This window comes from Anolis sagrei, chromosome 4, assembly GCF_037176765.1.
Source record: "Anolis sagrei isolate rAnoSag1 chromosome 4, rAnoSag1.mat, whole genome shotgun sequence".
NCBI lineage: Eukaryota > Metazoa > Chordata > Lepidosauria > Squamata > Dactyloidae > Anolis > Anolis sagrei.
Genome location: NC_090024.1, coordinates 8,857,190 through 8,871,887, shown reverse-complemented (window position 1 = coordinate 8,871,887; position 14,698 = coordinate 8,857,190). Strand labels below are relative to the sequence as shown.

Genomic DNA, 14,698 nt, shown 5'->3' with positions numbered 1-14,698 from the left:
CAGAGGTGAGAGGATCCCTCTTGTCCTTTGCTGAACGTAGTATTTGTTGGATTTTCTTGGTAGGTCTGTAAGTGGTTTGTATGTTGTGTTTCCTCATCAGTTTCTCTATGCGGTCAGTGGTTCCCTTAATGTATGACAAAAACACTTTTCCTCTGGGCTTGATTATTTTCTATGTGCTTGATTATTAGCTCTGTTTTTGAATTATCACATAAGTATATGGAATGCATGAAGATATGCATTGCTCAATGTGCTTTATCATTAGCTCTGCCCCCTCCATAGTCCACCACTCTAATCAATGCACATTTCCTTGGGCATGGCATTCCTAGATGAACCTTCAAAGATTCGTTGGGAAAGGAATCAGCTGTCTCCTTTAAGAGTTGCCTAGAAACTCTGTGTACTTCTCAGTGTTGGAGATAAATGCCATCATAAAAAATAGCTTGATTAGGGAAGCATTCCCCCATATAATTCCCATCAGCTGAATTGAAAATAGTGCTAACATTAAATCAGGCCTAGTTCTGCTCCTTGCTTTCATCCTGGGCTCAAAAGTAGCTGGCAAGAGGCAGCTCTCTGAACGTTTATGTTCTTTGCGCCATGTCGATAGCATCACATTTCTTCCTGCGCTAATAATATTCCCATATCCACCCCCAAACAATTAGCTTAATCCAATTAGAGAGACCCAAGACAATATTTCTTAATCCAATCTTGTGATTTAGTCTGCAGTCCTATTCCAGAGTTCATTCTTAGTTTAAACTCTTCATGGAAAGAGAGATATATAAACGTTATTATTTCCCTGTGGCTTTTCTGGCTTTGGAAACACATTGGCGCAGGAGAAAGAAGGAAGATATAACTATTAGGGTTGGAAATAGCATTGATTTTGTTTTTCAAAAATGTGTAAAAACATGTCTAAAATGAGAAGAATTTTAGACTAATGAGAATCTTGACAGTTTGAGATTTATTTTGCACAAAATTCACACTTGGTTTGTAGGCAAAACAGTAATTTGTGTGTGTGCAAGGTGTGACATCTTACAGAAAATGACACTTTTAGTCGTAAACATTATTTCCTTTGAGAAATTGTTTCCTCTGTTTTGTAAAATGATTTCCGAAGAAGGACAGCAATAACTAAAAATATACAGACACACTTTCCAAAGGTAGAAATAGATTGAGATTGAAATTACCTTATTATGCTACAAGTATAAAGTCATGTAGTTAGTTGATGGAGGAAGAAGAGGGAACTTGAAGTTATTTGAACTGTAAATATAACTCAAATTACACAACTAAACCACAAATGGAAATAAATTATCCTTCATTAAGCTGTGCTTATAGAGCCAGTTCATTATTGGGAGGAAAAGATATATGTACAGTGGACTGCACTGAGATATTTCCATGAAAATGTGGGGAAAATATGTTTTGGGACAGGGACACTGCTGGGATGCATCCCCAAGGTGCCATGTCACCCCCATTCGATTTGACAGTTGAGTAACCAAGATAAGAGAATTAGAACTTTCTTGCACTGACCTCAATCTGCTGGATGGCTTCTTCTCTCTGCCGGATGGCTTCCAAATCCTCCTCGGTGATTTCAGAGAGCAGGGCATGCTCCTGGTTCTGCTCAGGCCACATGCTGTCTCCTCCATTGAAGATCTTCTCATCATCAGCCAAGTCAGAGAAAGGGGTCTTAGGACTCTGTTGAAAAACAGGGACAAAGTAGATGTTCAGTTGACAGGATTCAGGACTTTATTGCATGAGGCAAACCAACTAATATTGGAGCTTGACCAAGATTGATGGTGTACTCTCCTACCCCCAATTCTCCCGTCTTTCTAATCCCACAATGTTGGATGCAATTATTCCTTTCTACCTCTGACAGAAAAGTGATGTCAGGAGGCAGGATTCGCCTCTTCTTCCCCATCCCTTTTGTAAGACAGGAATTGTAAAATTATTAAAAACTAGCTGTCCCCTGCCACGCATTGCTGTGGCCCAGTCTGGTGATCTGGAAAATAAAGTAATGGGAAAGTGTTGGTTTCTAATATATGCAATGTCTTTATGCTTGTGAGTAAATAGTATTTCTTACAGTTTCTTTGCCAGTGTTGATGTGGAGATTGTGTGGTTTGCCTACTCTGGAACATGCAACATATCATAGTCCTTCTTTAAGGGTCTCTTTCAAATCTATGATACTATATCTCTGTGTGTGTGTGAGAGAGAGAATCATATCTATCTATCTATATTTATGACTGGATGGCTCTGATTACATTATTAGAAATCCAAAATGTCTATTTCCTTCAAACTCCATCTGTGTTCATGTTTGGGCATATGGAATATTCGTGCCAAGTTTGACCCAATTCCATCATTGGTGGAGTTCAGAATGCTCTTTGATTGTAGGTAAACTATAAATCCCAGCAATGACAATTCCCAAATGACAAAATCAATTTTTTTTAGTGGAGGACATACATTGGGTTGTTAGGTGTCTTGTGTCCAAATTTAGTGTCAATTCCCCCAGTGGTTTTTGAGTTCTGATGGTATCACAAACAAACATTACATTTTTATTTATATAGTCCAGCTGTCTCCTGCCACGTGTTACTGTGGCCCAGTCTGTGTTTATTTATTTATTTATTTATTTATTTATTTATTTGCAGCATTTATATTCCACCCTTCTCACCCTGCAGGGGACTCAGAGCGGATTACAGTGTACACATATATGGCAAACATTCAATGCCAATTTTTGACATACAACATATACAGACATAGACAGAGGCTATTTAACTTTTTCTGGCCGCCAGGGGAGCTGTCGCTTTCATCGTCCATCTGCGACGCTGATGAAGCACTTCCGCATTCCCCACACGCTGGAGTGCTTTGCTGGAGTCTTTTTTATGGCCTCATAAATTAGTTAATTTAGCCTCCCCACACTTTAAGGTGTTACCTAATTTTCCTACTTGACAGATGCAACTGTCTTTCGGGTTGCAAAGGTCGACAACAGGCTACACAATTGGTTGGAAACCCACTCCAACCCGGGCTGGTTTCGAACTTTTGGTCAGAATGATCTTAATGCAGCTGATACTCAGCCAGCTGCGCCACAATCCTAGTATAGGTGTTTTCTGTTTGTATATATGTGTATATGTGTGTATATATTTGTTTATATGTGTGTTTGTGTATACATGTGGTTTTGTGCATGCGTGCTGTGGCCCAGTCTGTGTATATGTGTTTTATGTGTGTGTATATGTGTGTGTGTTTGTGTATATATGTCATTTTGCACATGTGTTGTAATGCATTTTTTTTTTTGCTTTCTAAGTCTCTTCTGCTGTGTTTTTCAGTGTTTTATGAGTGATGGTCACTTGTTGGCCTGATAGGTGTCTTGTGTCCAAATTTGGTGGCAATTCACCCAATGGTTTTTGAGTTATGTTAATCCCACAAACGAACATTACATTTTTATTTATATAGATGAAGAACAAATATTAAAAATTGTTATGGAACTGTTGTAGGGTGGGGAGGTGGGATTATGAAGATATGTGGAAATATAATTGCATGAGCACAAAATGGTGAATCAGTATAATTTCATCGTTAAAGAGACCTGCAATATTGAAGGTGTTCAATCTTGTATGCATTCACTATCAATGGCAGTGTGACTATAGAGTAGTGTTTCTCAACCTGTGGGTCCCTAGGTGTTGTGGCCTACAACTCCTAGAAATCCCAACCAGTTTACCAGCTGTTAGGATTTCTGGGAGTTGGAGGTCAAAACATCTGGGGACCCACAGGTTGAGAAACACTGCTGTAGAGGAACAGAATATTTGTGTGATAAAGTCCATAACAGCATGTTCTCCTTCACAGCGAGAATACAGTGTTTTCGTACACGGAAACAATCCATCAAGAAAATGGATCACCAATTATTTCAGGAAAGTGGACCGACAATTATTTTCCCTCTTAAGGAAGCATGCCTTTGCATAGCATTTAGTATAATAAGCTTTGGATCTCTTTTGAAAGAGAAAGTGTCAACATTTGTACTAGACACCAACAAGATGCACGGCACTGTGTTGTATGAAGAAGACTGCTAATTCCAGCTATAGTTGACCCACCGAATTGGAGGGCGGTTGTTACATTACTAGAACCATAGAATTATGTCCACTGATTTGGCAAGTAGCAATTGGATCTAAGTCCAGGTTTGATTAAGGAAGAACCATTGAAATAAATGACAGGTTAGTCAGGAATAAATAATCATGCATAAATCTATCTATCTATCTATCTATCTATCTATCTATCATTCATATATATATATATATATATATATATATATATATATATATGCTCTGTGCATAATTAGTACCTTAAAAACAAAAGAACCAATGAACGAAATCACACCAAATTTGGCAACAAAACGTCTCACAACACAAGGAGTGACCATCACTCAAAAAATTATGATTTTGTCATTTGGGAGTTGTAGTTGCTGGGATTTATAGTTCACCTACAATCAAATAGCATGATAGAATTGAACCAGCCGGTGTATACAGGACTCCCATGACCAACAGAAAACACTAGAAAGGTTTTGTGAGCATTGACCTTGAGTTTGGGAGTTGTAGTTCCAGAGACTACCATGGACTCAAACAATGATGGATCTGGACCAAACTTGGCACAAATATTCTATATGCCCAAATATGAACACAGACAGAGTTTGGGGAAAATAGACCTTGACATTTGGGAGTTTTAGTTGCTGGGATTTATAGTTCACATACACTCAAAGAGCATTCTGAACCCCACCAATAACAGAATTGGGCCAAACTTCCCACACAGAAGCCCCATGACCAACAGAAAATACTTAAGGCCATCCAGTCCAACTCCCTTCACCAGAGGAAAAAAACGTAATCAAAGCCCTCCTGACAAAAAGCCATCCAGCCATAGATACAGATATATATATGATCCACACACAGAGAGATATAGTATCCTAGATTAGACCAGACAATCTCGACATCAACACTGACAAAGAAACAGCAAGAATTACTGTTTACCCACAAGCAGAAAGGCATTACATATATTAGAAACCAACACTTTCTCATTACTTCATTTACCAGATCAACAGACTGGGCCACAGCAATGCGTGGCAGGGGACAGCTAGTATACACATATATAAGTCTAGAAATTTGACAAAAAAATCAGTCCCAAAAACTTGACATTAATGGGTCAATGTGAATACTGTACCTTATTTCCCATCAAAAAGGAACTATCTCCTTCTCTGAGTAGAGTGTCAAAAAGTAACAACTAAGATCAATTTTTCGAAACAAGCTCCAGCTGATTCGGCCCTTTTGGGCCCCCATAACGGCACACGCTCCACCGTTATTTCCCCCGGGCACAATAAAGCACAGGGCTGCTGAAAATAACTGGTTCTGGGTTTTGTTTTTTTGGTTTGTTTGGCTACACATGGAGGGCTGAGAGGCAGCTGCATGGCTGCACTGGGTTTCCCAATGAACTCTGCCTGTTGAGCCAATAAGAACAGAAGAAAGCCTTGAAAGTCTTTTAGCCAAGCTGAGTTTCCATGATTCTGTTGCAAGCAGCCTTCTGAGAAAGCCAGAGTGGTGATCTAAATTCTCAGTGCTGCTCGCAGCTCTGCATGCCTTGGCATGCTTTTTGACTCAAATAGCAATATAAAAGTAGTTTACTTTTAACACACTTAAGAAACTGCCACTGATGGTGCCCATCACACGAGGCAAGTTTCAAATGTGGGGTGGAGGATATATATGTGTGTGTGCGTGTGTGTATGTGTGTGTGTTGTGTTGTGTGTGTGTGTATTGGCCAATACTCCTTCAGGTGGTGTGGCTCCCACTGAAATAAGTGTGTAAAAAGAGTGCCTCCCTTAACTCAGCTTAATTGAAAAGGTGTTAATGGTAAACTATTCCAGAAAGGGCAGTTTCTTAAGTCTGATGCCTTTAAGCCAAGTCTTATTGAAGGATATAAGGAGAAATGATCCCAGAAAGGATGGTTTCTTAAGATTGATGCCCTCAAAAAGAGGACCCTCATGTCGCACCTCAGAGTAGATTCACCTTGCTGAAAACACCAACTGCACACGGCCAGAAGTCTTTATAGTTTATCAAAAATAAAAGGGAAAAAGTTCTTAAAAACAAAGGTAAATGTTCCAAAAGATCAATAAAAAATAGCACTTGGAAGCTTAATCCAAAAAGGCACCAGCAAAACAAAAACCCAAGAGAATATGACAAAGTCCTGAAACCATGAACTGCAAGAATAATTCAGACAAAACAAAGGCAAGCTTCTTGGTAAAACGGAAAGTTGCTTTGACAAAGATTTGGTCTGCAAATACCCTTTGCAAAACATGAAGGCATTTCTCTGGCCTCTGGCCTCCTTCCTGTTAGCTATTCTCACACTCCTTCAGACTCTGAATTCCAAATGGTCAGCCCAATCTAAGGTTCCCATTTCACCAAGGTCGGTCTGTTCGTTAGTGTCAGCCTGTTTCCCTGCTTGCTGATCATCATTATCAGGCTGAGAACTGTCCTCCTTCTCTGAGTCAAACTGCACCTGCACTTGGCTAGTTTCAGTATCAACAATTCCTTGCTGTGGGAAACTGCATTTCTTCATTGTCTATAACAGGGACATTTTGAACCAGGCTGTGAACCTGAGTCCCATCATCCTCATCAGAGACACTCTGTGGTTCCAGCTAAGTCACAACACCCCATAAGTTCCCTATTGCTGCCAGTAGGCCAGATCTTCCCAGATCTTTTGGTTACCAGATTAAAAAATGGATTTTTCCTGACCGAATTTAGGAGGCTCCTGAAAAATGGACCTGGGGGTCCACCGAAATCCGGATACCAAAAACAGAACAGAGTTTAACCGCATTGTATACCCCTAGTAGACGAGGGCAACTGGCCCCTGAGTTAGATTTGGTACTTTCCCCTTTGTGTGAAAAAACTCTCAACTCTTCCATGGGTCATATCAAAATCCAAAAATTTGGCACCAAAACTTGCCTTTGACTTACACATGACACCAACTTATACATAAATATATAGAGTATGTCTGTTTCTACATTTATAATAAAACTTCTGCTTTCCTGAATATAAGCATTAATGATGTATGCTATTTTTATGCATAATACAGTACTAGGTATTTTTGTCATGTTTTCAGGGCCTCCCAATGCCAGCATTCATAAGAGACTGAGTTATCTATATTAATGTAATAAATTAATATCTAAAATTGGTTATTATTATGTTAAGAGTTCACTGGAGCTGCACTCAATATGAAGTTTAATTAACAAATACCCACCTACACATTTAAATGAGAAAGAAAGGAACGAAAACAAGTAGTAAGGTGAGAATAATAAGCTTAGAAATCTGATATGTTTAGAAACTGTATATGCTGAGCATCCTGTATCCAAAATCTGAAATATTCTGAAATCTGAATGTGTTCAAAATTTGAAATTGTCCATATTCACTAAGAGAGTTTCTGACGGTTCAATCTATGAAAAAATTGTTTCAAACACAAAGCTATTCAAAAAATGGTGCATATTTTACCTTCAGGATATGTACATACATTGTATGCAGAACACAATTGATTTCATGATTAGATTTTAGTCACTTCTCCATATATCTTACTTTATAAGGGCTTTTTAATATTGTAATACTGGCATTTGTACATATTAGGGCTGTGCATTCAGCGTAAACCAGTTTCGTGTCCTGGGTTTTGGTGGGGGCACCGATCTATTTCTTGGGAGCCTCCCCAAATTGAGAGGACAGATACCTGTTTTCACTCTGGGGTGCCAAAAGATCTGTCTTCTATCAGCCCATTATTGGGGGAGGGACTTCCAAGGCTCCCCTTCCCACCATTTTAGGCATTTAAGCTGTTTTATAAAAAAACCAAGATCATGGCAACAAGAATGATTGACAACTGGGAAATAGAGGGAGAAAATGTGGAGGCCGTGACAGACTTTGTATTTCTAAGCGCAAAGATGACTGCAGATGCAGACTGTGGCCAGGAAATCAGGAGACGCTTACTTCTTGGGAGGAGAGCAATGTCCAGCCTCGATAAAATAGTAAAGAGTAGAGACATCAGACTGGCAACAAAGATCCGCCTAGTCAAAGCCATGGTATTCCCTGTAGTCACCTACGGATGTGAGAGCTGGACCTTAGGGAAGGCTGAGCGAAGGAAGAGAGATGCTTTTGAGCTGTGGTGTTGGAGGAAAGTGCTGAGAGTGCCTTGGACTGCGAGAAGATCCAACCAGTCCATCCTCCAGGAAATAAAGCCCGACTGCTCACTGGAGGGAAGGATACTAGAGACAAAGTGGAAGTACTTTGGCCACATCATGAGGAGACAGCAAAACCTAGAGAAGACAATTATACTGGGGAAAGGGGAAGGCAAAAGGAAGAGGGGCCGACCAAGGGCAAGATGGATGGATGGCATCCTTGAAGTGACTGGACTGACCTTGAAGGAGCTGGGGGTGGTGACGGCCGACAGGGAGCTCTGGCGTGGGCTGGTCCATGAGGTCACGAAGAGTCGGAGACGACTGAACGAATGAACAATAACAACTCTAGAGGAGAGGTGCTGAGCTATAGGAAGATGCATATGCTTTAAGCAGGTTTCTTACCCTTCTACTCTAGAGGAGAGGTGTTTGACTCTAGGCAGGTAGGTGCACACCCTTTCTGGACCTGCCCACCACAGACACACACTCTTTTTCCAAGGCAAGGAGGCAAGCTCCAACTTTCTTACTCTAGAGGAGGCACTCAGCTGCAGGCAGTCATGCTGGGTCTGCATGCCACACACATTCCCTCTCTCTTTCCAAGCCAAGGAAGCATGGAGTCCCACGTGCTCATGAAAGCAGAGGGGGAGCAGTTGATCGGCTCCTGCTTGCTTTTGTGACAAGTGGGCTTTTGTGCAAGGGACCCCCTCCCCGTTATGTGCTCCCGATGGTGCCAGAGGTGCTGCAGGGATCAAAGGAAATGGGATCCGCACACTACCCTTGTATGTGTGTGTGTATATGTGTGTCTCAAAATATCCACCTGCTTTTTCTCAATTGATAGGACACCAGATTTCTTTTGCTGCCTGATGACCAATGACTACAGCATCTTTATAATTTCAGGTTTTCTTAATACTATTGCATATGTAGAGATTTCAGGCACTTCTACCCCACCCTTCTCAAACCCCGAGGGGGGACTCAGGGCGGCTTACAACCGGCACAATTCGATGCCAACAGTTCAACAGATAAAATACATAACAACAATAACCACAAGTTAAAACATTCAATTAATATAATCTATATCTATATCTATATCTATATATATAATAAAGAAGAGTGTTTGTATGCGACGGACAGAAGTGCGGAGGACGTAGGGCGGAGGGATATGTGGCAGCGTTCTGATTGGCTGCCGCTGTGGTGCTATTTGCATATGGTCTCTGATTGGGCAGCTTCAATAGGAGCCCCTGGTGGAGAAGAGGGTTCATGGCAGAAACAGGGCATGACAGAAGGAAATTTGCATATGCTCTCTGATTGGCCAGCCTCAAATCCAACATTCCGAGATGACAAAGAGAGGAAAGGAAAGGCCAAAGGGGGCTGGGTCAGAACACTACCAATACAGACCGAAATAGGCACACAGAGCCCCCATCACCCACTCAACATCCTACTGCAGTTTGGAGGAGTATGAACCATGGATGATGGGACTTGCAGTACCACCACTCACATTCTGAGACCGCTGTTAACCTTATCCAATGACCAAACTTGGCACATAGACCTCTCATGACCCACTTTACGTCCTGGTGTGGTTTGGCCGGGGATGAACCATGGATTATGGGACTTGCGGTACCTTTGCTCAATTCTTGAGACCACTGCAACCCTCATCCAATTACCGATAAAGACCAAACTTGGCACACTGACTTTCCATGACGCACTCTGCATCCTGGTGTGGTTTGGAGGAGGATGCACTATGGACGATGGGACTTGCAATACCTGCACTCCCTTCCTAAGACCATTACAACTGCCAACAATGATGGATCAGGACCACAATTTACACAGAGAGCCCGCATGACCCACTCTACACCCTGGTGCGGTTTGGAAGAATTTGACAATGGATGATGGGACTTGCAGTCCCTTCACTCACTTCCTGAGACCACTGAGACCCTCGCCAATGACTGATCAAGACCAAACTTGGCACACAGAGTCCCCATGATCCACTCTACATCCTGGTGCACTTTCGAGGAGGACAGACCATGGATGATGGGACTTCAAGTACCTCCACTCCCTTCCCAAGACTGCTGCAACCCTCATCTAATGTCCAATCAAGACAAAACTTAGCCCAGAGAGCCCCCATGAGCCACTCTACATCCTGCTGCAGTTTTGGAGGAGGGTTGACCATGGATGATGGGACTTGCAGTACCTTTACTCACTTCCTGAAACCACTGTGACCCTAATCCAATGACTGATCAAGACAAAACTTAGCACACAGAGCCCCCATGACCTACTCTACATCCTGCTGCAGTTTGAAGGAGGATGGACTTTGTATGATGGGACTTGCAGTACCTTACTCACTTACGGAAACCACTGCCACCCTCATCCAATGACTGATAAAGACCAAACTTTGCACACAGAGCCCCCATGACCCACTCTATATCCTGCTGCTGTTTGGAGGAGGGTGGACCATGGATGATGGGACTTCAAGTGCCTTCACTCACTTCCTGAAAACAATGCAGCCGTTATCCAATGACCAATAAAGACCAAACTTGGCATACAGAACCGCAATTATCCACTTTCTCTAATAACCCGGGCAGCGCCGGGTCCCCAAGCTAGTATATAATAAAAGTCAAAGTTTGTATGCGTTGGAAGTGCGGCGGACGTAGGGCGGAGGGATATGTGGCAGCTTTCTGATTGGCTGCCGCTGTGGTGCTATTTGCATATGGTCTCTGATTGGCCAGCTTCAATAGGAGCCCCTGGTGGAGAAGAGGGTTCATGGCAGAAACGGGGCATGACAGAAGGAACTTTGCATATGGTCTCTGATTGGCCAGCCTCAAATCCAACATTCCGAGATGACAAAGAGAGGAAAGGAAAGGCCAGAGGGGGCTGGGTCAGAACACTCCCAATACAGACAGAAATAGGCACACAGAGCCCCCATCACCCACTCTACATCCTACTGCAGTTTGGAGGACTATGAACCATGGATGATGGGACTTGCAGTACCACCACTCACATTCTGAGACCGCTGTTAACCTTATCCAATGACTGATCAGGACCAAACTTCGCACAGAGACCTCTGATGACCCACTTTATGTCCTGGTGTGGTTTGGCCGGGGATGGACCGTGGATTATGGGACTTGCAGTACCATTGCTTAATTCTTCATACCACTGCAACCCTCATCCAATTACCAATAAATACCAAACTTGGCACACTGAGTCTCCATGACACACTCTACATCCAGGTGCAGTTTGAAGGAGGATGCACCATGGACGATGGGACTTGCAATACCTGCACTCCCTTCCTAAGACCATTATAACTGCCAACAATGATGGATCAGGACCACAATTTACACAGAGAGCCCGCATAACTCACTCTACATCCTGGTGTGGTTTGGAAGAATTTGACAATGGATGATGGGACTTGCAGTCACTTCACGCACTTCCTGAGACCACTGAGACCCTCGCCAATGACTCATCAAGACTAAACTTGGCACATGGAGCTTCAATGACCCACTCTACATCCTGGAGCAGTTTGGAGGACACCAGACCATGGATGATGGGACTTCAAGTACCTAGACTACCCAAGACTGCTGCAAAACTCATCTAATGACCAATCAAGACCAAAGTTGGCACACAGAGCCCCCATGACCCACTCTACATCCTGCTGCAGTTTTGGAGAAGGGTGGACCATGGATGATGGAACTTCCAGTACCTTCACTCACATTCTGAGACCTCTGCAAACCTCATCCAATGACAGATCAACACCAAACTTGGCACATAGACCTCTCATGACCCACTTTACGTCCTGGTGTTGTTTGGAAAAAATTGGAGATGGATGATGGGACTTGCAGTACCTTTGCTCACTTCCTGAGACCACTGAGACCCTCCCCAATGACTAATCAAGACTAAACTTGGCACATGGAGCTCCAATGACCCACTCTACATCCTGCTACAGTTTGGAGGAGGACAGACCATGGATGATGGGACTTCAAGTACCTCCACTCCCTTCAAAACATTGCTGCAGCCCTCTTCTAATGACCGATCAAGACCAAACTTGGCACGCAGAGCCCCCATGATCCACTCTACATCCTGCTGCAGTTTGAAAGGGGATGGACTTTGGATGATGGGACTTGCAGTACCTTCACTCACTTACTGACACCACTGCCACCCTCATCTAATGACTGATAAAGACCAAACTTGGCACACAGAGCCCCCATGACCCACTCTATATCCTGCTGCTGTTTGTAGGAGGATGGCCCATGGATGATGGGACTTCAAGTACCTTCACTCACTTCCTGAAAATAATGCAGCCGTTATCCAAAGACCAATAAAGACCAAACTTGGCATACAGAACCACCATTACCCACTTTCTCTTATAACCCGGGCAACGCCGGGTCCCCAAGCTAGTAACAACTAAAAGCCAATCTAGTGGCCAACGTTCACCGAGTTCTAAAATCCGTAAGTCCATTTAGCATTACCATAGTCCTTTCCAAATTCTGGTCATCATTACCTTGTCAGTCTGTCAGATTTCCCAAAGGCCTGGTCCCATATCATGTTTTCAGCTTCCTTCTGAAGGAGAGGAGGTATGTTGATGACCTAATTTCCCCGGGGAGTGAGTTCCACAGGCGAGGGGCCACCACTGAGAAGGCCCTGTCCCTCGTCCCCACCAGTCTCACTTGTGATAGAGGCGGGGCCGAGAGCAGGGCCTCCCCAGAAGATCTTAAGCTCCGAGGTGGGACATAGAAGGAGATACGTTCGGATAGATCATGATTATAAATCAGTTACAAATGTGTTAATCGAGGTTACATAATGAGAACTGTTCTTGAGAAATCCGGCTAAATTTCTGGAAAATTCAACATAGTAACCCAATGCAGGATGAGTATTTATCTTAAATGCTTGCAACCAGAAGTGTTACAAAGTTTTTGGATTTTGTAATCCTGGTATTCCCATATACTCTCTCTCTCTCTCTCTCTCTCTCTCTATATATATATATTTAATGTAATGTTTGTTTGTGGGATTAACAGAACTCAAAAACCACTGGAGGAATTGACACCAAATTTGGACACAAGACACCTAAAAACCCAATGTACGTCCTTCACTCATAAAAACACTGAAAAACACAGCAGAAGGGACTTAAAATGCCCCAAAAAGCTAAATGATGAAAAGCTAAACGACAATACAGAAAAAAGGGAAGAAAGAGGGATGGAAGGGGAGAAAAAACAAACAAACAAACAAAGAGGGAGGGAGGGAAAGAAAGAAGGAAAGGGATAAGGAAGCATGGAAGCAAAGAGAGAAGGAAGGAAGGAAAGAGGTAGAGAAGGAAGAAAGGAGAGAAAGAGGGAGGGAAAGAAAAAGGGGGAGGAAGGAAATTTAGAGAAGGAAGGAAGGAGAGAAAGAAAGAAAAAAAGGGAAAGAAGGAAGGAAAGAGGGAGCGAAGGAAGGAGGGAAGATGTAGATAAAGAGAGGGAAGGAAAGAAGGAAAGAAAGAAGGAAGAAAAGAGAGACAGCAGAAGAGAAAGAAAAAGGGGAAAGGAAGGAAAGAGATAGAGAAGGAAGGAAGAAGAGAAGGAAAGACGGAAGGAAGGCAGGAAGGAAGGAAGGAGAGAAAGAGGGAAGGTTGGTCACAGCAACGCGTGGTGGGTACAGCTAGTGTATGTGTGTGTGTGTATATCCCATTCACAAGTGAGAGGGGGAACTGTGACAGGGATCCAGCTTTTGGAGCCCCTGGTGGTGCAGCAGGTTAAACCACTGTGCTGCTGCACTTGCTGACCGAAAGGTCGGCGGTTCAAATCTGGGGAGCATGGTGAGTTCCCACTGTTAGGCCCAGCTTCTGCCAACCTAGCATTTTGAAAACATGCACATGTGAGTAGATCAATAGGTAACACTCCAGTGAGAACGTAAAAGCGCTTCATGCAGTCATGCTGGCCACATGACCTTGGAATTGTCTATGGCAGGGGTCCTCAAACTTTTTAAACAGGGGGCCAGTTCACTGTCCCTCAGACCATTGGAGGGCCGGACAATAGTTTTTTTTAAAAAAAACTATGATTAAATTCCTATGCACACTGCACATACCTTATTTTGCTACTGTTATGAATCATAATGTAAATATCTGATACGCAGGATGTATTTTCATTGTTACAAACTGAGCACACAGCATTGCGATTAATCACAAAAAGAATATGTAATTATATATTGTGAAATATTTATTTCTAATTACAAATAAATGACATTTTGACTTCAAGCATGTCGTAGCAAGAGTAACAGTCTTAATATAACAACAGGGAACCCATTAATATGTTTACTGATCAGCCTATCAGCCAAACTCCCATGACCAACAGAAAATACTGGAGAGGTTTGGTTAAAATACACTCATACATGTGGACGTTGCAGTCACTCCTGCAGTCAAAGAGCATTCTGAAATCCCCAACAATGGGATTCAACCAAACTTGGCATACAGAACACCCATGACAATTAGATTCATCATAGTATGTGGCAGCCACACAAACAAAGTATCTGGAGGAGAACAACTACATTCAAAGTAAGGGCCACACAATT

At 42.7% G+C, this 14,698-nt stretch overlaps 1 protein-coding gene across 2 annotated transcripts in view; it reads right to left on the bottom strand.

Annotated features, from left to right (window-relative positions):
- TSNARE1 (t-SNARE domain containing 1) overlaps positions 1-14,698 on the bottom strand; it is a 565,931-nt gene that overhangs the window by 187,090 nt on the left and 364,143 nt on the right. For both annotated transcript variants that reach the window (XM_067467251.1, XM_067467252.1), the window contains one exon: positions 1,516-1,680. In XM_067467251.1, the coding sequence (XP_067323352.1) occupies positions 1,516-1,680 (165 nt within the window). The remainder of the gene's footprint in view (positions 1-1,515; positions 1,681-14,698) is intronic.